This window comes from Chrysochloris asiatica, unplaced genomic scaffold (assembly GCF_000296735.1).
Source record: "Chrysochloris asiatica unplaced genomic scaffold, ChrAsi1.0 scaffold00146, whole genome shotgun sequence".
Taxonomy (NCBI): domain Eukaryota; kingdom Metazoa; phylum Chordata; class Mammalia; order Afrosoricida; family Chrysochloridae; genus Chrysochloris; species Chrysochloris asiatica.
The window spans coordinates 8,077,192-8,100,842 of NW_006408664.1; the positions used below are offsets into that span (position 1 = coordinate 8,077,192).

Genomic DNA, 23,651 nt, shown 5'->3' on the forward strand with positions numbered 1-23,651 from the left:
ATGTGGAAAGTTATTGAAAGTCAAAAACTAGATGTTATTGAATTAGTCTGGCATTACAATGACCAACACTTGCTTCCTTCCCAAGGAAATTGAGTACAGGGATGCTACAGAAAAAAAATTTCATCTCAGAAATTCACTGTTTTCTGGATCAGAATGTAAACGATTATCTAAAGAATAAATACTGCTCGAAGTCAGAATTTATCTTTTGCTGCCTAGCATACGCTGCTAGCACACATATATTTTCATTACCTAATTGTGAATGTTGTTGTTATTGTTAAATGCTGTCGAGTCAGTTCCAACCCATAGCGACCCTGTATAGGGTTTCCAAGGAGCAGCTAGTGAGCTTGAACCGCCGACCTTACAATTCAAATTTGGCTTTGCAGTCTGGCGCATTAACCTACAGCACCACACCAGGACTCCAACTGTTTAACTGTGAATAGTATCAACAAATAGCACGACCAAGGGGTTATAGAGTATTACAACTGGAAAACACAATCAATATTTTTTGAAGAACATTACAAATACCACCTACCTCTTATACATATCCAACAATCATCTTTTTTGTTGTGTCTTTTAAGTTCTTCTTCAGTTACATCGATTAACCTTCCTTTCAATCCTGTCAGATCCTTTCCACTTTTGGTCAATCGAATCCAATCCATAAGACTTCTGCCTTGTTTTAAAGGAACCTAAAAAAGGAAAAGGGAAGATTTCAATTTGGCTTCAAGGTCCTTTGTCTTTCTTCCTGCTGCCTGTCTTCAGACTACTTCATTACTCTCATTCCTGTTTAAAAAGATAATGAAATACAAATCTAACAATTCTACAAATCTTAGTTTTAGGAGGCTGTCAATATAGTTTTTGTGTGAGAGTCACAAGTAGAATATTACTTAAAAGAGCTGAGCGATCAGGTAGGACTTATCATACAAATAAGCATCATAATAATATCATAGTATAAGAAGAGTACTAAACAGGGAGGCAGAAAACTACTTCTGGTTCTGGTCCTGCCACTAAATTGCTAGAGCTTTGGAAAGTCACTTACATTTTTATACTAAAATATTTTCACTTTAAAAATGGAATAAACAGTATTGCTCATGAGTCCTAGTCTCCTTTAAATAATCCACTAAGTGTATGAGACCAACTGGTTAACATTTACCTTAAAGCAAAAATGAGACAGTAAGGAGGAGCAGGGGTGCTAGGTTAATGGAAACGGAACAGAATAAAATGAAAACGCTGACATATTGTAAAATAAATACAATAACCAATGTCATAGAACAATTTGTACAAAAATTGTTAATTGAAACCTAATTTGCTATGGAACTTTGACCTAAAATACAAAAAAATATTATTTCAATAAATATGTAAAAAGAAAAAAATCAAAAAATTTAATAGGAGAAAAAGTAAACAACCAGTTAAGACTGAATTTCTGGTTACCCAATGCCATCTAGTTGATTCAAACTCCTAGCAAACCTATTGTTGTTGTTGTTGTTAAGTGCCACTGAGTCAGCTGTGACCCACAGCGACCCTGTATAGGGTTTCCGAGGAGTGGCTGTTGAGATTAAACTGCCAACCTTGTGGTTCAAGCCAACTTTGCAGTCCAGCATATTAACCACACACGAGGATAAAACTTCCCCATAGGATTTTTAAATCTTGGCGTGGAGCTATAGGATAAGTACTAGACTGCTAACTACAAGGTTGGAAGTTCAAATCCACCAGCCACTCCTTGGAAACCCTACCCAAGGTCAACATGAGCCGGAACTGACTCAGTGGCACTTAACAATGACAATCTTTACTGGAGCAGACTGCCCATCTTTCTCATGTGGAGCAACTGGTGGGGTTAACACTGTATCACTAGGGCGCCTTGAGTTTCTGGACATTAGAACAGAACATTAAAAATCACTCAGCAAAAATGTGTTTCTTAAGAATACAAAGAAAACCAAAGATTCTCAAGTAAAGGAAAATAACAAAACTGTAACACTCAGAGCCAGTTGGCCAGTTACAGTCAAGTCGATTCCAACACACAGCAATCCCATGTGCATCAGAGGAGACCTGTGTTCCAGAGGGTTTTCACTAGCTGATTTCTCAGAAAGTTCACCAGGCCTTTCTAGGAACCTCTTGATGAACTCCAACCTTCAATCACTTTAGCAGTCAAAAAGATGGGCGGCCAACTATGCCTTGTGTCTAAGCCTTTGAGCTAAGAATAACTTTCATATATGTTGTGGTAATAGTTGAAGCAGTAGTAATGACTGAATTCAAAGCCTAAAATATTTATTACTACTGTCAAATACTATTAATATTTATCAATGTCAAACATTGCCTAGAGGATTTGACAATGGGATTTTTAAAAAATCCAAACCAAAAAACCACATTTTCAAGATTTTTGAGATGAGAGCTTTTATTAGCATTTAAACCAATTATAGATAACCTCATGAATTTTGTTCAAGACTTCTCTATGGGACAGGGCTAATATCGAAACGTGTATAATTAGCTTGTAATATAATAATATAAAACATGTACTATAAAAGCAGACATACTCAAGGACTATACATCATTTTCCTAAATTATACTTACTGCCCATTCTTATCATCACTTAAAGCCTTTAGATCTTAAGAGTGTTGTTGTTGTTAAATGCCATTCAGTCTGAAGTAGCATTGAGCAAATCATCTTTCCCATCCCAAACGAAAATCACCTTTTTCTTTCCACCCAAATCATAGGGTAACTAAAGAGATTTTTTGGAAATGCAAATCTATCCTTCAGTAGGTCTACAGTTTACTTTAAAAAGCAGACAAAAAACTTTTGCTGTTGAACAGATTTTACTCATGGTGATTCTATGTGTTACATAGTAGAAATATACCATAGAATTTTCTTGGCTGTAAACTTATGGAAACATATCTCCAGGCCTTTTTTTTTTTTAAGTTTTTATTGTAAACTGAATGATAGTTTACATGGGAGAACATCAACTTTACACCATCATTTCATTGCAATGATTACAATCTCCATGAATCATGATTCAACAGCATTTGCTTCCATTCCCTCTGGGTGTTTTTTTTGGGGGGGATGGGGGGGAGTAATATACACAAAAACACTCAGGAATATATAATAATTTAAACAACCAAAGGACACATTATTCAAGCCTGCTTCATGACCTCAAGTACCCAGTCCCTCACTTTCCATGAGTCCAGAGTCCTCAGCTGCTCTCCCTCTCCATGTCCTCATCTCTGCCTTCATCTCTAGTGTCGCTGCTTCTCTGGCTAGGGTCCCACATTCCACTTATGCTCTTCTCTGTTGATAGTCCTAGGGTCCTGTTTCTGGACTGTAAGATTAACTAATACTACAAAACTTCTCTCTTTACAGTTGTGACAATCACAATTAGTCATGATAACAATTACTCACTATTCAATCATAAGAATCTTATCCCCATCTCTTTTCACCAGACCCATCTAAGATAAGATGAGAACTATTCAGTGGGGACTCTACCTTTCCCCACACACTCTTAAACTAAACTCCCTCTTGAAAACTTATAATCCAGTTACTTCGTGCCTTTATCGCCCCCTCATTTTAGGTAGCCAATATCTAAGGTGTCCATCCCTATATACAGAGAGGATAGCATTGATACTTGATGTGAAGACTTCTTCTCTCTCAGTTGGTATTTTGAGCTACTACATCCACAAGTATAGGTCAATTTCCAGGTCTTTCTTCTGTGGCAACATTTAGGTTAGTCTGCTCACACTGAGTCAATTCCAACTCACAGTAACCCTATAAGACAAAGTAGAACTGCATCATAGGGTTTCCAGGGACTGTATATCTTTACAGGAGCAGATAGCCTTATCTTCCTCCAGAGGGTTTGAAGTGCTCACTCTGTGGTTAACAGTCTAAAGTTTAACTCACCAAGGCTTCTTTTTATGAATTGATGCTTTTGATTTATGGTGTTGAAGGAGAATATTGTAAGTGCCATGGGCTGCCAAAAGAACCAATAGATCCACTTTGGAAGAAGTGCAGCCAGAGTGCTCCTTGGAGGCCAGGATGGCCAAACTTTGTCTCTCATACTTCGGACATGTTGGCAGGAGGGACCAGTTGCTAGAGAAGGATATCATGTTTGGTAAGATGGAGGGTCAGAGAAAAAGGGAGACACTCAATGAGATGGATTGGCCAAATGGCAGCATCGATGGACTCAAGTGTGGCAACAATAGTGAGTTTGGCCCAGGATCAGGCAGTGTTTCGTTCTGCCGTGCATAAATTCGCTACGGGTCAGTACTGACTCAATGGCACCTAACAACAGTGAACACAACAATTACACTCCTTAGTTCTAGGGTCAACCTCTTAGTCTGGATCAACCTCCTTCCTCCTCCATCCCTCCCTCCTCCACAAAACAAACAGGCATTTCCTTCTGAAGCTTTCTCTAACCCCCAACAACCAAGTGATCATAACACCTTACTGTAACACTATGGCATTATAACTGCCTTCTACTAGCCTGTGTTGTTGTTGTTGCTGTTAAGTACCACTGAATCAGTTCCGACCCATAGCGACTCTGTGTAGGGTTTCCAAGAAGTAACTGGTGGGTTTGAACTACCAACTTTGCGGTTCAAACTGACCTTGCAGTCCAACACATTAACCTGCAATGCCATACCAGGAACTCCATTAGTCTGTGTAGCATGTGTAGTACATGAGAATGAACTCTTTGAAATCACAGATGACAATCCCAGCCTATAGTAGGTTCTCAAATACTGATTTAATAGTAGGCATTGTAGGATAAGAACTGGACTACTAACCACGAGGTTGGTGGTTCAAACCCACCAGCCTCCTCAGAAACCCTATACAGAGTTGATATGAGACGGAACCAAGTCGACAGCATGTCTTCGTCATCAAAACAGCAATCATATACTAAGTGAACAATCTGTGCCAGGTGATGTGCTAAACTTTGTCCAATAACTCCTGAGATTTAAATGAAAGCCTAAGGGCAATGAACATTTACTGAGGGGTTACCATATACCAAAACTGTGCTGAGAAGCATTATTTAATTTAATCCTATCAATTGTTGTTCTTAAGTGCCATCAAGTCAGTATTAACTCATAGCGACCCTGTATTGGGTTTTCGAAGAGCAGCTTGTAAGTCTGTACCACTGACCTTGCAATTCAAAGCAACCTTGCAGTCCAGTGCATTAACCCACAGTGCCACACCATGACTCCATCCTAATAGTCCTATAAAATGGGAACTGTTACTCTCATTTTATACCTGAGGAAATCTATACTCAAAGTAGCTAAGGCTGGGAAAGGAATTTTGAGTGTTTCAGACTTTAAAAATCCATGTTTTAACAATTACGATATACAACCTCCACTATTTCCTCCATCCTGAATCAGATTCTGTCAAGCCAAAATTATCTTGTTTTACATGAAAGATTGAGTTTACCTTTGATTGCACAGTATTCTGATTGTGTTCTCTTTTTAGACACAAAACTCACTTTTGCCATTTGAACTTTCTATCTTTGCCCTGAATTTTCACCTTCAAATGGAGCTGAGGATATGGTTGGTAGTTTTAATGTAGAAGGGCATAAACTCTTAGCTCTTTTTCCAGAAAAACTATGCTATTAAGCATATAGCATAAAGCGAGAAACAGCCAAACACCCATGAAAAGAAAAGACACATGACTGGATGATTGGGTGATAAACAGAGCAAGAGATGAAATGTCACAGCCATTCATACCACAGCAAGCCTATACAGCAACATTTCTTAGCCAGTTACCCACTTTATAGGATTGTTGTTAAATATATGAGGGTGAGTCAAAAATTATCCACACTCTGGCTATATCATTTATTTAATCAACTTTTAGAAAAGACAAATACATCATTTTTGACATAATCTCTTTGCTTTTTAATACACTTTGTATATCTGCCAACAAACTTTCGTTTTCCCTTATTAAAGAATGCTTTAGGCTGAGCTGTGAGCCACAAATGCAGTGTTGTCTTCACTGCTTCGTCGGAGGTGGATCTTCATCTTTGAGGGATGCTTTCAGCCTTCAGCAGTCCAATGGAGCAAGATCTAGGCTATAGAGAGAATGCTTAACAGCTCTTCAGTGAACATCTCACAGTAAGAAGCACTGTTGATCATTGAACCTTTTTCTTGGTAAGTGTTGTTGAGAATCCCAGAAAACTGTAAGCATCAATTTTCCAGCAGATGGCTGACTTTTGAACTTTTTCTTGGTCGACAAACGCGGATGTTTCCACTCCATACTCTGCCATTTACTCTCAGGCTCACAGTGATGAATCCATGTCTCGCCACCAAAAACAACTTAAAAAAAAACAACTTACCTTCCATCGAGTATTGGTTCAAATTTTGTTTGCAGGTATCCAAACACTTCTGTTTATGCTCACACAAATTTTTTGAAATCTACTGTGGATTATTTCATAGTCAGAGCCATGGCTGATTTGCAAATGATCTGCCACGTAGCCTACTGTCATTCAATTATTCAACAAAATCATTTCACCTGCATGCTCAATGCTGTCATTAGCTGTGGACATGGACAAGTGTTTTAATGTAACTAGAGTAAGGTTCATTTTTGACCCAGCCTTATATGTAAAGTACTCAGAACACTTAGAACATACAGACTTCTGAAAGGCAATGAAACCTACAGATCTCTGAATCCTATATTCTGATCTAGGATCAGATCATAAATGATGCTAACACAGAGATGAAAAAGATAAAGGAGTAGTGTAAGTTAAGTGGAAGGTGGAAGTCTCAAAACAAGTAAGATGTGGTTACAAAATTAGGAGCTAATGAAGAACTAACAAACTGTTGTTGTTGTTAAGTGCAATCGAGTCGGTTCTTACAGTGACCCTGTATAGGGGTTCCAAATAGCAGCTGTTGAGTTTGAACTGCCAACCTTGTGGTTCAAACTGACCTTGCAGTCCAGTGCCTTATCCCACAGCGCCACACTAGGACTCCAAATAACAAATAGCAGTGAATAAAGAAGACCATAGAAGAACTGACATATGTGAGTTATAGCATTGCAAAAAAATATTAAAAGTACCATGAGCTACCAGAAGAACAAACAAATCTGCTTTGGAAGAAGTACAGCCAGAACGGTGAAACTTCATCTCTCATACTTTGTACATATATCAGGTAGGAACAGTCGCTGGTGAAGGATATACTTGGTAGCGTGGAGGGTTAGCAAAAAAGAGAAGGACCCCCAATGACATGGATTGGCTCAAGACTGAAGATTGTGAGGATGGCACAGAACCGGGCAGTCTTTTGTTCTATTATGCAAAAGGTTGCTAAGAGTCAGAACCGACAGGATGGCACCTAATAACAACAAACAGCAGAAGCAGACAACATTCACCTTGCAATGAACACAAATGGCAACTGTTTTACTAAATTTTGCATTTGTATTCTACCTGTTGCTAACAATAAAAAGGCTCAACAAAGACTCAAGAATATATATTACCTTCAAAATCAGAAAGTGATTTCAGTAAAAAGAAAGCAGTGATGAAGCAATAAGGTACTAGACGTAGAATGCATTGTTTGGAGAAGTGTCTACAAGCCTGACGGGAAATACGCAGACACTTGTCCTAGCTTCTCTAATCCACTATAGTTTCAGGCACCCCTTCCGACGGAAGAATTGTCACTGTCGACACTGCCCAGCCTTTCCCTTCTGTTAGGAGACACACAGTACTCACAACTCCTCTGTAAAAAGGAGAATATAAGAGTAGAGGGAAATGCCTGGCCCTGTTTTACATGTCTGATTTAATTAGCGGGAAAAGACAAGCAGGATGAGGAAGAGCCGGATAAAGGAATGGGTAAGAAGAGGACTGACAGTGGCTGCAACAATGGGCTCAAACATTAATTGTGAGGATGGTGCCGGACGGGTAGTGGTCGTTCTCTTGTGAATAGGGTCGCTATGAGTCGGAAACGACTCGGCGCCACCTAGTACAGGGGGCTAGCAGGTAAAAGAGAGAAAAGTTCGGAAAGTTCGAGGGTTGGAGATGGAGAAGATCAGAATGAAGTCGCCAGCTATGGGAGAAGCAAGCAAAAGCTGGAGAGGAAAGAGACAGTAGAGTGGAAAAAAATAAAATAGGTTGAGCGTTAGCGCGAAAAGCCGTCGGGCGGCGATCGAAGGCTAAGACCAGCAGTGTCCCGCTTACCTTGCTACGTCCCCCGGCGGCGACGCGCTGCTGTGAGCTGGAGGCCGGGAAAGACTGGGAAGGGACATTCAGCATCTTGAAACCCCCGATCCAGGCCCTGCCTGGGGTCCGACACCAGATGATTGGACTCTTCTATGGGTAAGGCCTCCGGCTCCGGCTCCGCGGCCGGGAGAGGCCAAGCCCCCGACCCACTTCCGGGGTCGCCTGGGGTGAGGCGCGCCATGACGCAAGCACGTCGGAGCTGCGTGGGCGGAGCCAAGGAGAAAATTCGGGGTTAAAAAAGGAAGAGCTCCGCCTGCGTAGAAAAGCGCATGTTCAGGTTGTCCCCTCCCACCACCACCACCCCACCACCCCGGAACTTCAGCGGGGGGCGGGGTTTACAACTAATTCGCGGAAAGATTTAAGCATATGTTAAGGGAAGCTGTTCTTCGCCCCTGGTGCTGACTGAATCTGAAAATAAATTCCTCTCGAATTCTGTTAACACTCTGTCCATCGCTAAATAGTATTAATGTGACTTGAAACATGGAATAACACTCACTACTTGAGGTCCTGGAGTTCTAGTGTGGCGCTGTGGGAGAAAGCACTAGACCGAAAGGTAGGTTTAAACCACAAGGTCGGCGGTCGGCAGCCTGTATAGGGGTCGCTATCAGTCAGAACCGACTCGATGGCACACAACAACTCGGGGTCCTCGTGTGTCGCTGTAGGATAAGCACTGGACTGCTAAGTGCAAAGTTGGCGGTTCAACTCCACCAGTGGCTCCTTGAAAACCCTACAAAGGGTCACTCTGAGTCGGAACCGAATTGACGGCTCTTAACAACAATTCGTATTAAAGAGTCCTCGTATGACACTGTTGGATAAGCACTGGACTGCTAACAGCAAGTTTGGCAGTTCAAACCCAATAGCTGCTTCTTTGCAACCCTATGCAAGATCGCTGTAAGTCGGAACCGACTTAACGGTACTTAACACTTGTTTGAAGGAACTATTGTGTCTTAGTGGGTTCCTGCATTGGTCTGCTAACCGCTAAGATCAGCAGTGCAAATCCACCAGCCACTCTATAGAAGAAAGATGAAAAACTCTGCTCCCATAAAAATTCACAGCCTCAAAACACTATTCAGGGTTGCCAGCCATCACTCCTATTAAAAGTATTTCGAGTTCTCTGAAACTGCCCTTTAAGAGCTAAGGTATCAAATGTAAAGTCACCCCTGTGAGAAAATTTCACCTCTGATAACCCTCCTTGGTGGTCGTGGTTGTGGGTCACCCAGTCATTTCCAACTCATAGTGACTCTAATAAGGAAGATCATAGAAGAATTGATGCCTTTGAGTTGTGGTGTTGGAGGAGAATACTGAAAGTGCCGTGGACTGCCAGAGAACCAATAGATCTGTTTTGGAAGAAGTGCAGCCAGAGTGCTCCTTGGAGGCCAAGATGGCTAAGCTTTGTCTCTCATACTTTGGACATGTTGTCCGGAGGGAACAGTCACTGGAGAAGGATGTCATGCTGGGTAAGGTGGAGGGTCAGAGAAAAAGAGAAAGACCCCCAAGGAGATGGATTGGCCAGGTGGCATCATTGATGGACTCAAGTGTGGCAGCAGTGGTGAGGTTGACCCAGGATCAGACACTGTTTCGTTCTGCTTTGCATGGGGTCGCTATGAGTCAGTTCTGACTCGATGGCACCTGACAACAACAACAAGAAGTGACTCTGTATAGGATTTCTGAAGCTGTGAATCTTTACAGGATCCAAAAACCTCTTATTTCTTCTATGAAGCAGCTGGAAGATTCAAACTAGTAACTTTTCAGTTAGCAGGCCAGTTTATAATCCACTACGCTACCAGGGTTCCTTGAGAACTCTCCTTAATGACTGACAAATGAGTAAAAAAAATTGGTAAAGTTGATCTTTGCTCCATTCACCCACTCACAACATCTTCCTCCTCACCCAACTCCTTATACAAGGAATTGTGTACAGATGCAATTTACCCCCACCTGTAAGGCCCAAAAGGAAATCTGTTTGAGAGTTGAACAGATGAGGTTTGAATGCAGATCTTGCACCTAATAACTGGGCAGGCAGCCTTATGCAAGTCATTTTAGCATTTCAAAGTCTGATTTTCCATATCTGAAAAATGATATTAAGTTTTAATAAGCATTATATTTGTGACTCCTGTAAAGGCTTGCAGCTTCAAAACCCTATACCAGATTGCTATTTATATGTGTAGATTAAATGGTGGTTTGGCATACTATTCCAACATATTGAGAGAAGTACAAATACTGTGCAGGTAAACAGTCCTTTATGCCCAAGATCCAGATGGGTGACCTGGTGAATATATTGTGTGTCCCTTGTGGAACATACAGATCCCGAGAGTAGAAACGACTCGGGGGAGAACATTTGAACAGGTCTGTAACCCTCCCACTACTACCTTTGCCAATCTGGAACCACTGTCATGATTTGAACTTGTTATCTCTTCACTTATCCTGTGTCTGTAAACCGAAGTTATGTTTATAGTAGCTTTTCAAATAGAAGGAAAAAAATGTGTGGATATATATAACCATTAAAGTAAAAGATATTTCTTAGCTAACTCTGAACTTTGCCTCTATACAGTACTCTCCTGGAATATTGTGTTGTTGTTAAGTGCCATCGAGCCAGTTCTGACTCATAGTGACTCTAATCGACCAGTGGGTTTGAACCGCTGATCTTGTGGTTAGCAGTCCAGTGCTTATCCTATAGCACCACACCAGGACTCCTATGAAATATTACACATATTTTTTTTATTGGCAGTTGAAATGCATGTTGTGAAAAGGTCTTATTGCCACTTAGAAAACTTCATGACTGTAGTTTATTACGTTACCTTTACCTTGGGAATTGCTCATTTTCTCTCATAAATGATGACAAGTTAATGTTGTTGTTGTTAGGTGCCATCAACTCTTAATGACCTTATGCACAACAAAATGAACCACTGCCATGTAGGAAAGGGTAATCGATAATTTCTTATTTTCTTTTCCATGAGAATATTTTTATATGGGAATATTAGGAGCAGAGAACCAGAACAAAGATAGGTGCCTGATATTGGAGAATGCTTCATCCAGACCAAGGAAATGTCTGGTAAACTTTTTTCACAATGGATCACTTCTCTTACATCTGGAAATTTTTTTAGCTCTCAGATGTACAGAAGTGCTTCACACATATTTTCACTTGTCATACTAAGGTGGACAGAAATGGAAAAATACTATCAAATTATTGCCTTTGCACTCGCCTTTTTTAGACTCCATGAAAATCATTCTCATTTAAACATTTTGTTTAAATTTTAAGGGCTGGAGGTGGGAATTCTCATAGTCTACAGTCAATTGTATTGAATTCCCTGTTATCTTAATACTGAATTTAAGAATAGCAGAGGAATATTTCAAGTGAAAATTACTTGACTCATCATTTATTAAAAACTTATTTAATAGCCTTAAAATTGACTCCTATTCTCAGTTAGAGATGATTGAAAGTGTTTTCACCATCTGCTAGCAAACAACACATAATTATGTATGATTGGTAGCATGAGGTGATTTTTTTCATTATCAAGTAAGATAATATTCTGTAACTACCACATCAGTGGCAATTAGTAGGAAATTACAGATGTTGCAGGATTCAACCTTGAATATTAAGTATTGTAATTCCTTGCAAAATTATAGCTAAACATACATTTGTAATTTGGTGAAAAAAACAAAGAACTGTTTATAATATAATCAAGACAATTTGGTAAATGGTTCCTATTTTAAATTCCAATATTGACTTGTAGAGTAGGAATAATTTTTAAATGACCAAACTACCATGGTAATTATAAAATATTCCATTTATTAATAATTTATATACAAATAAATTATTTTAAAAGATTATGATACATTTGTACACTAAACTTAAACCCTACAAGATTTGACTGTCATCCCAAGTAACTAATCAGATTAATTCTCTAAATCATAGGTCAGTTCCCCAATCTCATCTTCACTATCAGAATCTTCATAAAATGAAATGGTGGCTTGAACTGGAAAATTTTTCAGAAGGACTTCTGCTTCTTGGTATAAATAATCATAACACTTTGATTTGGGCCAAAATAGTCTGAAATAAGCAGACAAAATAATATGTTTTATTTTTTTAGTATTCTGAATTCTTACATTCATGAAATGATCAAATTTCAAGAGCTCCATATATTCAGCAATTGATTTATGCATTTAGATACAGCCTTAATGTAAAGAGTTTTAAAATGCTATTATTGCAACTTTCGTGGAGTCCATGTGCCAAAATTGCATTAACTGATTTTTAGTTTTCATCTTCATCCAAGCCGTAAATTGGATCAAACAAATTCACTAAACCCTTTGTAAGCATAATGCTAACATTTGACTTACTTCAGGCATATGGATGTATATTTATTCTTACCAAGTATACAAGAATGGTTTGTCTTCCAATTTCCAAATTACTTTGGGTAAAATAATATGAATCCTGCCTGTATATTAAAATCTGACAACAGTCAACTTCATAAAGACAACAAAAAATTATGCTCCTCACATATGGCAAAGGCGAAAATCACCTGGCACCTTCCTTAAAACTCACAGGTTTAACTCTTAGCTATAGATACAGATAACAAAGGTTAAAAGGGTACAATAAATTACTATTTTTATAAGTCTGTCCATTTGTTCACAAGTAGAAATATAGGAAGGCTACCTTTCTCTCAAATCTTTGTCTCTTTTGCTACTCTTTGTTGTTGTTGTTAAGTGCCGTTGAATCAGTTCTGACTCATAGTCACCCTGTATATGGTTTCTAAGCAGTGGCCGGTAAGTTAGAACTACCAACCTTGTGGTTCAAACCAACTTTGAGGTCGAGTGCTTATCATATGGTGCCACATTGGAAATCCCATACTGGAAAAGTTAATGACAATAATTTTGGTTTTATACAAACAATTTTCATATAAACATGATTACCTCAAGATTCCCAAAATCTCAACAGATATTAATTTTGCCATCTAGCTCTCTCTTATTTTTTATCCAAGGAAAAGAAGGGAGAATGGATAAGGCTGAATTATCAACCACAGTACAGTCATTGCAGTATAGAAGTAAACAGTCCCAGGGACTCCTGGTGTGGTACTGTTGGATCAGCACTGGGCTGCAAAACACATGGCCAGCAATTAAAACCCACTAGCTGCTCCTCAGAAACCTTATACAGGGTCACTATGAGTTGGAACCACTCGACGGCGCTTAACAATATGGCTCTATAGAATAAGTACTGGAGTGCAAACCATAAAGTCAGTGGTTGGAGTCCAGTAGCTACTCTGCAGGAAAAAATATAAGGCTTTCTGCTTCCGCAAAGATTTACAGTCTTGGAAACCCAATTTGTTGATGTTGTTAGGTGCCATCAAGTCGGTGTTGACTATACACAACAGAATGAAACACTGCCCAGTCCTGTGCTAACCTCAAAATCATTGATACACTAGAGTCCATTGCTCCTGCCACTGCATCAGTCCATCTCATTGGTGGTCTTCTTTTTTTTCTCTGACCCTTCACTTTACCAAACATGGTAACCTTCTCCATTGACTGGTGAAGTCTGGCCATCTTGGCTTCCAAGAAGCATTCTGTCTGTACTTCTTCCAGTACAGATTTGTTTGTTCTTTTGGCAGTCCATGGTACTGGACTGTTGGAGCACAAATATTCTCCTCCAACACCATAATGTAAATACATCTATTCTTCTATGGTCTTCCTTAGTCACTGTCCAACTTTCAGTAGCATATTGTTGTTGTTGTTAGGTGCCATTGAGTCCGGTACCGACCCATAGCAACCTTATGCACAGCAGAACGAAACACTGCCAGAATCTGGAGGTTACTGAAAATACCATACCTTGGGTCAAGCGAACTTTAGTCCACAAACTTACATCTTTGCTCTTTAACACTTTAAAGAGGTCTTGTGCAGTGGATTTGTCTAATGCAACACATCATTTGATTTGTTGACTGTTGCTTCCATGAGTGTTAATGGCGGATTCGAGTAGAATGAAGTCTTTAACAACTTCAATCTTTTCTCCATTTATATGGATGTTGCTTATTGGTCCAGTGGTGAGGATTTTTGTTTTCATTACATTGAGGTGCAATCCATACCAAAGGCTTTGGTCTTGATCTTCATCATTAAGTATTTTATGCCCTCTTTGCTTGCAGCAAGCAAGGCTGTATTATCTGCATATCACAAATTGTTAATGAGTCTTCCTTCAATCCTGATGTCACATTCTTCTTCATGTAATCCAGCTTCTCGGATTATGTGCTCAGCATATGGATTGAATAAGTAAGGTGAAAAAATACATCTTTTCTAATTTTAAACCATTCAGTGTTCTTCTGTTCTGTTTACACAACTGCCTCTTGGTCTATGTACAGTTTCCTCATGAGCACAATTAAGTGTTCCAGAATACTCACTCTCTGCAATGTTGTCATAATTTTCATGATTCACACAATCTAAACCCTCCATGTAATCAATAAAGCACAGGTAAATATCTTTCTGATATTCTCTGCTTTCAGCCAAGATCCATCTGACGTTTGCAGTGTTGTCATGATTGTCATGAGTCACACAATCAAAAGCTTTTGCATAGTCAATAAAGCAAAGGTAAACATCTTTCTGATATTGTTTGCTATCAGCCAAGATCCATCTGACGTTAGCAATGGTTTTCCTCGGAAACCCTATACAGGGTCACTATGAGTAGGAACTGACTCAATAGCACTTAACAACAATATGCATCCATAGAGCATTACTGTATTATAGCCCAGGATAATTGATATTTATTGTTGTGGTCCTGAATCCTAAATAAGCATTCCATTTAGAAGACAAAAAAATGAGTAAGGTAGCTTATAAATGTTTCTAGCAATTGGTTAAAAAAAAAAAAGTTTATAATTTAAAGCCACATTATTTGGTTATTCAATAAATATTTTAGTTATCCCTTGTGCCAGGTATAATTTATAATTTAAAATGAATAAATCATGGTATGGCATTATAAGATAAGCACTGAACTGCAAGGTCAGTTTGAACTGGAGGTCAGAGGTTCAAAATGACCAGCTGCTCCTTGGATAGCCTATATAATGGGCCGCTATGAGTCAGAAGCAACATGACACCACTTTAACAGCAACAGCCCTCAAGATGATGAAGGCTTGGTGACACAATGATTAAGTACTCAGTTACTAACAGAAGGTCAGTGGTTTGAATCTATCAGCCACTCTGCTCCCTTATAGATTATAGCCTAGGAAACCCTATGGGCAGTTCTGCTCAGTTCTATAGGGTCCCTCTGAATCAGAGTCAACTCCGTGGCATACAACACCCTCAAGAAGTTGACAGTTGAGTAAAACTTGCACACACACACAATACTATATAGCATTGATAGCAAGTAATAAAAATAAGTTTAAGAGTAAGACATATAGCTTGCTATAGTATTATGGAAAAGCAACAAATTGCTTATGTAAAAGCAGCACTTTATTTTCCAGTGTGTAACTGGTGTGGCACTGCAGGATAATGCATTAGACTGCAAGGTCAGTTTGAAATGCAAGGTTGGCGGTTTAGACCCACCAGGTGCTCCTCAGAAATCCTATATAGGGTCCCTATGTGTCAGAACCAACTCAACAGCAACAACAACTGGAACTATCAAAATCAAAAAACACTGTTTAACCTTTAGCACATTTTTCTTCCCAGAATTTCTCACTGTGGCCCACTGTTTTCTTCCTGGGATTCCATACTTCCCTAAATTCTTCCTTGTTTGGACTGATTCTTCTCAATTTCCATGTAGACTTTCTCTGTACACCAGTTTGAAGCTGGCCTTCCCCCAGGGCTTTATTGATATTGATCATCTCTCTTCTCTAGACTATTTAGGATGACCTGACCCATTGTCATGATTTCCCAAACTGTTCATTTATCAAAGGCCTCCCAAGACGATTTCTAGTTAAGATCTTGACTCTGGGTCTGTGACCTTGGTATGCAGTTCTCCACTGGACATCTCTATTTGGATACCCTACAGGTACACTTAATAAAAGGAAAATTAAATTCATTATCTTGTGCCTCAGATTTGTTCCAAGCTGTTGTTTCCAATCCACTAGTATAACATTCACCTAGTCACCAGACACAAATTTAGAAGCCATTCTGATTGTTGATTTCTTCACCTAACATATCCAACACATTACAAAGCCTAATATATTTTGTGATCTAAATTTTCCTTAGATTCACTCAGTCACGTCCCTTTTTGTCAATGCCTTAAAATGACCCTTCACTATTCCTTGTCTGAATAATTGGAATAGCTTCCCATTTAGTCAGACTTTGGGCATCTAACTAAACTTATGTATCACTCACTTCCACAGTGAGTTTTCTATAACATAAATCTGATCACGCCACTCTTCTGATTAACCCCCAAAGCTACCTACAGAATCAAGAATAAGAATTTCCAACACAATATCCAGGATAAGGACAAAACTCTGTACCAGCATATCCATAAAGACATTAAAATCTGGCCTCTGGCTACACTGCTGGAATGGTCCTAGTTTCACAAACCCAAATCCCAACTCTTTGAAGCTTCTAGTAGTTATGCTGTTCCTTGATCCTGCGTCATGTCACTTTTCCTATACTATTTCTTCTAACCCTGCTTCCTCCACACATTCACCACCAACCACCCACCTGGATAGCTTCTTCAAGACTCAAGTAAATACAATCTATGGCGCATGTCTATCTTGACCGTCACCACTAACACCCTCTGGCCAGGTTAGGTACATCATGCCCTGTACTTGTTTGTAAAGTAGACTAGACGAAACTTTATTATAGCACTTGCCATGGTTCTGTAATATTTTTTCCCCCGTGTCCTTCACTAGTGCTAGTGCATTGTTGTTGCTGTTAAGTGCTGTTGAGTCGGCTCTGACTCACAGCGACCCTGTATAGGGTTTCTGTCCTCAGTACCCTATACATTTGAACTGGTACATTTGAACTGCTGACCTTGCAGTTCCAACCCATCTTGAGGTCAAGTACTTATCCTATGGCACCACACGAGGACTCCAGTGCTAGCACATAGTAGGGAATGAATATCTATACATTGTTATTGTTATTAAGTGTCATCAAGTCAGTTCCGACCCATAGGGACTCATATAGGGTTTTCAAGGTGAGGCTGGTGGGTTTGAACCGCTAACCTTACAATCCAGCATATTATCCTGCAGCACCACAAATATACACCTTACAGATCTTCATTTAACAACTCTCTTAAGCAGGCAAACTGCTGAATTATTAAACTTAACACTTGAATTAAAAGCTACAAACACCTAAGAAAAAGCTAAATTCCTGTGGCTGTTATTGTTAGGAGTGGATGAGTCATTTCAAACTCATAGTGACCCTATGTACAACAGAATGAAACACTGCCCAGAAACACTACCTGCCCTGTGTTTCTGTGCCATCCTCGTAATTGTCATGAGCTGTGGTTAGAAACAGTAAATTAACTCCTCATTGGATGTTAATAACTTTTAACTCTTTTAATGATCTTTACACTTAGTTTGCTACAAAAGTCTAACTGAATTTCAGTCTTTCTTCTGGTTTGCAATACAGTAAGTATATACACTCTGCCTGGTGTGAAGTCAATTTCATTCAGTTCCCTTAGTATTAAATCAAAAGTATTTCTTAGACATTGATGCCAGACATCATTCTACATTTACTGTATCAGTTACTTTCCCTGTTCATAACACATTTTAAATGGTTTACTGAGAATGCACTCCATTACCAATTCTTTTGGATTCCTGGTGTGGCTCTGTAAGATAAGCACTGGAATGCAGTTCAAATCCACCAGTTGCTCCTCAGAAACCCTATGGTGATGGTGGTGATGATGTGCCATGGAGTCGGTTCCGACTCATAGCGACCCTGTACAAGGTTTGCTTGGTTGTAAATCTTTACGGGAGCAGAAAGCCTCATCTTTTTCCCTCCGAACAGCTGGTAGTTTCAAACCGCTGACCTTAACCTATGTTGTTGTTAGGTGCCATCGAGTCAGTTCCGACCCATAGCGACCCTCTGTAGGGTTTCCGAGGAGCAGCTGGTGAGCTTGAACTGCAGACCTTACAGTTAAAGTGGCTTTGCAGACTGGCGCATTAACCCACAGCCCCACAGGTCACTATGTGTCGGAATTGACTCCTCGGCAGCGCTTAAAACAACTACCACCCAACTCTTTTAGGTGGGAGCGTGAACTGCTATACTTTTTTTTTTTTTTTCCAGTTTGATGCGTAAACGGACCTCTGAGTGGAGAAATATTCCTAATCTTGAACACACATTTTTCTACGAGACAAACAGGAGTTGGGCTGAGTTGGGCTTTGAGATGCCTCCAACTCTTTCCTGGGGCTGGATGCGCTGACGCCTCTCACTCACCTCACTGGGTGTCTGTATTGGGAAAGCTTTCCTGAAGCTTCGGTCATTCCAAGGCTACCGGGCAGCTGAGAACAAAAGGAGATGAGCCGCAGTTATCACCCACTTCTTCTAGAAACTCGAAACCTGAGCGAACCAGCGTTCTACTAGCCTGCTAAGAATGCGACCCCGAGAGTTACAGCAATCTCACTCTAGGTAAGATCTGTGCGCCCAAATTACTCCAAGACTCACTCGCCGCATCAGCACCTGCGGTGTGGGAGTGCGTATCCACTCCTAGCCGCGCAACTCTCCCCACCCCCACCCCACACGTCCCTCGGCTCCGCGACTTTACCCTGGACGATCTTCAGCGCCTCTTTGAGGTACAGCCTGTTAAGCGTGGCTCACTCACCGCCTCCGCGGCGTTTTGTTGCACCTCCTCCTTTTTCTCACCTCCGAGGTCAACCCACGGTCTCCAGAAGCTTGTGGATCTGCACAAAGAGCGCAGCAGAAGTGAGCCCAGGCCAGAGAAAAGCAACCCAAGCCTGGGGCAGGGAGAAGGGAAGTGGAAAGGAGGAACTGGGAGAGAGTCACGCCCTGGAGGGAAGGAGTAGGGCTGAGCCGAGCACTGGTACCCGGTGTCAGCGCCCCCACGCCGTGTCTGGCCGCTGGAGGCTGCAGGGAGCAGGAGGAGGCAGTGTGCGCATTCGCTGGCTCCTTTCTCCGAGCCCTCCGTAGTGTCCATGGTGTGGGAGACACTGCGGAAAGATGCTGCCAGCTCGTGGACAATCCTGACCCTCTCTACTAGGCCAGAGACCTGAGTCTTTATATAGCCTTCACGGCCTGATGCATATTTAGAGGTGCACTCCCTCTCTTCCCCCACTCTCTAGGCTGCTCGCCGCATAAACAAAAAGGCCGCGCGTGAAGGCACATCATGGTGAGCTTGGGGTGTGAACGCGTGCAACTCCCAAATGGCCCGGGAATGGTTTTTGTCAAGCGAGTGTTAATCGTTCTTCCACACATGGCTGCGGTGAAAAATAACATTCGCCCGAGCAGCCAATTTCCATGTGAAGAGGCTAGGAGGGGATAAAATTAAACGATTCTACACGTTTTGTGTATTTCTGCAAAAGGGCCAAGTGGCTGGTAATTGCTTGACTTGTCCGATACTGGATACTGTCTGAGTCACTCAGCTTTTTGACCTTCAACAAATGCTGTGTTCTAAAAGATGGGGTGGGAGGAAAGTAAAAAAGAATGTACTTAACTCCTGCAACAATAGAAGATAAAACACATCAAGAAAGGAATGTAGGGGTTTTGTTTTGTTTTGTGTTTAATGTATTAACTGACTAGGTGTACATACACATATATATATGGAGTCCTGGCGTGTGCTGTATTGGAGCCACTAGGTCCGGGCAGTTCATACCCACCAGCTGCTCCTTGGAAACCCTATACAGAGTCACTGTGAGTGGGAACCATCTCGAGGAGCACTTTACAATACCTATACTCGGAAACCCTGTACAGGGTCGCTATGGGTCGGACCCGACTCGACGGCACTTAACAACAACAACAACAACATACATAAACATATGCATACACATATATATGTTGTTATGTGCGGTGGAGGCTGTTCCAATTCATAGAGACACTGAATAGGTTTTCTGAGGAGCGGCTGGTGGGTTTGAACAGCCGATCTTGCAATTAGCAGTCCAGTGCTTATCCTATAGCACTACACCAGGACTCCATATATATGGATAAGCACTGGGCTGCCAATCACAGGATCGGCTGTTCAAACCCATCACCTACCAGCTGCTCCTCAGAAACTCTGCACAGGGTCAATTGGAGTGAGTACTGACTCCATGGCACTTAACAATAACATATATAATTACATATACATTGTTTTCATATTTGGTGATAATAAACATCATTGGCAACAAGAAGTGAATTGTAAAAGATTGAATGTACCAGACAAGAGCAGCAGAGATTGGCACAGAGGGGCATATATATTTATTCATAGAGTTTTATGTTATTTTCTAGTTATCTTTGTTGATTTTCCCAAACATCTTGTCAGTTTCCCCAGAAGCAGTTTTCAATTTCATCTACAGAGCTGTCATTATTTGTCATTCAGTCACTATGTCTCCACATTGCATCATTTAAAAATTCTTTTTTTTTAATTTTTAGGGGGAAGTGGAGATAGAGATGTAAAATGATAAATTCTTGAAAAGTTATGAAATAAAATAAGCTAGTCAGTTTCTCTGTGCTCCTGCTTCTCTTATTTCGTTTTCTTTCATTTATCTAGTTGTTGTGTGCTGAAGAGTTGGCTCTACCTCATAGGGACCCTGTGTAGGGTTTATGAGGAGCTGCTGGTGGCTGTGAACTTTGGACGTTGCTGTAAGCAGTCCAGTGTAGCCTACAGAGTCGCATCATTTAGTTAGATCCAGTATAATCTTGGTAAAGTGTTTTGCTTCAAAGGAAAAATTGCTAATGATTTTTTTCCAAAATATTTTGAATAAAATAAATGAAATTTCTCCTGCAATTTGAAGATAAAAACCTTGAATGTAAACTATAGTGTTGTTGCTACTCATTCAGTTGTTATATAGGAAAATAATACTTCTGATGAATCTCTGAAAAGAGCCCAAATGACATAGTGGTTAAGTGAGTGACGGCTAACTGAAAGGTCGAAAGATATGGCAGTCTGCACCTATGAAAATTACAGCCTTAGAAACTCAAGCATGGCAACAGTAGTGAGGTTGGCCCAGGATCAGGCAGTGTTTCGTTCTGCTGTGCATAGGGTCTATGTGAGTTGGTACCGACTCGATGGCACCTAACAACAACAACTCTGTCCTATAGAGTCCTGGTGTGGCGCTGTAGGATAAATATGCCACTGCAAGCCTTCTTTGAACTGCAAGGTTGGAGGTTCAAACTGACTAGTCGTGCCTCAGAAACCCTATACAAGGTTCCAATGAGTTGTAATTGACTCCACAGCACTTACCAACAACAACTCTGTCCTATAGGGTTATTAAGAGTTGGAATCAATTGTATGACAATAGGTATCTTTGGTTTAGGGAATTCGTATCTATGGCCTGCAGTGATCCAGCCCCACTCCTCCAAGGTAAGATACAATTTGATCCAGATGATGTAATCAGTAGGGATAGATGTGTTTCAATGCCCTAGAATTACTGTTATACTAAATAAAATAAAACTTATAGAACACTTGTTACAGTGCCTGATACATAGAAAGTCGTCAACAGATGTGAAATTTTAAAACGACAAACCCTTAACAGAAGTTAAACTATCTGATAAAATGGCTCCTCAGTACAGTGTCCAAAAACATCTTTTGAAGTGTGATTAATGAGTGAAACTCTGTGCTTTCCAGATTATAACAGTAAGTAAAATATTCTTCATACCCCCAAAATATTACTATCATGACAGCCCATGATCATTACAATGGACATACAAACACAAATTATTTTGAAAAGTGATACTTTCAGTAGCAAAAGCACATTTAAAGCACAGAAGTAGCACAAGGGAGGGAATTAGTAAGTCTGTCTGGGAAAACCATCAAAGGTTTCAAGAAATAAAATTGCCTGTGTGGGGTGTAGGGGTGGAAAGACTGAGAACGAGGGTACTCTTGGGGTGGGTATACCTATGGCAGACACCTAGCTGGGGAAATCAAAAGTTCTTAATAATGTGTTATGCTAAGACATTTTGACTTTTCTTCTGTAAATACTGAAAAAAGCTTTCTGTAAGTATGAAAATGGAATGGTCAAAGTGTGCATATTATAAAAATCACTCTGATAGTCATATAGGAGATGGATTTGAGGACACCAGATCATTTAAAAGATTATTACTGGTACTGTAGGATCACCATTAGACTACTAAGCACAAGGTTGGCGGTTCAAACTCACTAGCTGCTCCTTGTTGGAAACCCTATACAGGGTTGCTATGAGTCAGAACTAACTCAATGGCCCATAACAACAACAACTGCTATGGTCCAAGAGAGATATAAAAAAGATGTGTATTAAGGATGAAGACTTCTAGTGTGGTGCTTTAGGATAAACACATGACTGAAAGGTGGGTTTGAATCACAAAGTCTGTGGTTCAAACTTACCAGTTGCTACTTGGAAACCCTATACTGGGTCGCTATGAGTTGGAACCGACTCGACGACAACACTAAGTAACAATAACAACAACAAGGATGAAGAAGAAAGGATAGATAGAATTTGCATAACTAATTGAATATTAAAATATTATTGTTGTTAAGTGCTGTCAAGTTGGTTCCAAATCATAGTGAACCTATTTTGGGTTTCCAAGGAGTGGCTGATGGACTTGAACTGCCAACCTTTCATTTAGTTTATCCCAGTGCAGCACCATACCAGGACATGAAAGTGGAGTCTGTCTTTTCTTAGGTTTCTAGCCTGGTTAAGTATGTAGATAATGATAGTGCTAGTAAAGATAAAGAAACCAGGGAATCTGAGGTTAAGTCTAAAACATATTGGTACTAGGGTTCTAGTTCATAGATGTATGGGTTTACTCCAAACAAAACATGTTTAGACGTGTCTCAGTGATCAGTGGATGGCTCCATACAAGTTGTGTCAGTAGTATACTTGTCATAGTCCATTGTGCTGCTGCTGTTAAGTGTTGTTGCGTCAGTTCCAACTCATAGCAACCCTGTACAGGGTTTCCAAGGAGCAGCTGGTGGGTTTGAACTGCCAACCTTGTGATTTACAGTCCAGTCTGATCCTAAAGTGCCACAAAGATCCATTCAAAACAATAGGTTCAGAAGAATCTGCTAGACAGTTAAATTCAAGGCAGATAGGTCATCTCAAAGAAGGCAGGAATGGATAGGAAAGAAGGATGGATAGAAAAGGTAAACATAGAAAGGAATAATACTGTTACATTGTGGGGACAGCAATCAATGTCACAAAGTAAAATGTGCATGGATTACTGAGTGGAAAGTCAATTTGCTCTGTAAACTTTACATTCAGTTCACAATAAAGAGGTTTTGTTTTGTTTTGTTTTTTGTTTTTTTAAAGGAAGTTATGTTGACTGCATTTTTGAATTCCAAAGGTGTTATCTTCATAGATTTTCTCAAAGAACACACATGATCTTGGGGACTTATTAGGAAGAAGTTTTAACAAAATAGAAAACTTTTTGTTTTCCTTTGATGAGAAGGAGGCCA

General features: G+C 40.2%; 2 protein-coding genes across 2 annotated transcripts in view; both read right to left on the reverse strand.

The window, feature by feature from the left end:
* The window catches only part of LOC102834341 (cytochrome b5 reductase 4-like), a 141,745-nt gene extending 133,423 nt beyond the window's left edge, over window positions 1-8,322 (reverse strand). Inside the window, exons 1-2 of the mRNA XM_006870649.1 lie at window positions 8,129-8,322; window positions 533-686 (exon numbers count right to left, since the gene is read on the reverse strand). Coding sequence (XP_006870711.1) covers window positions 533-686; window positions 8,129-8,203 — 229 coding nt within the window. The 5' untranslated portion in view covers window positions 8,204-8,322. The remainder of the gene's footprint in view (window positions 1-532; window positions 687-8,128) is intronic.
* Window positions 8,323-12,064: 3,742 nt separating this feature from the next.
* RIPPLY2 (ripply transcriptional repressor 2) lies at window positions 12,065-19,220 on the reverse strand. Its single transcript, XM_006870669.1, has 3 exons — window positions 18,888-19,220; window positions 18,503-18,567; window positions 12,065-12,218 (listed from the first exon to the last, which is right to left on the reverse strand). Exons 1-3 carry the CDS (start codon window positions 19,218-19,220, stop codon window positions 12,065-12,067), a joined length of 552 nt encoding a protein of 183 aa, XP_006870731.1.
* Between the last annotated feature and the right edge of the window lie 4,431 nt (window positions 19,221-23,651).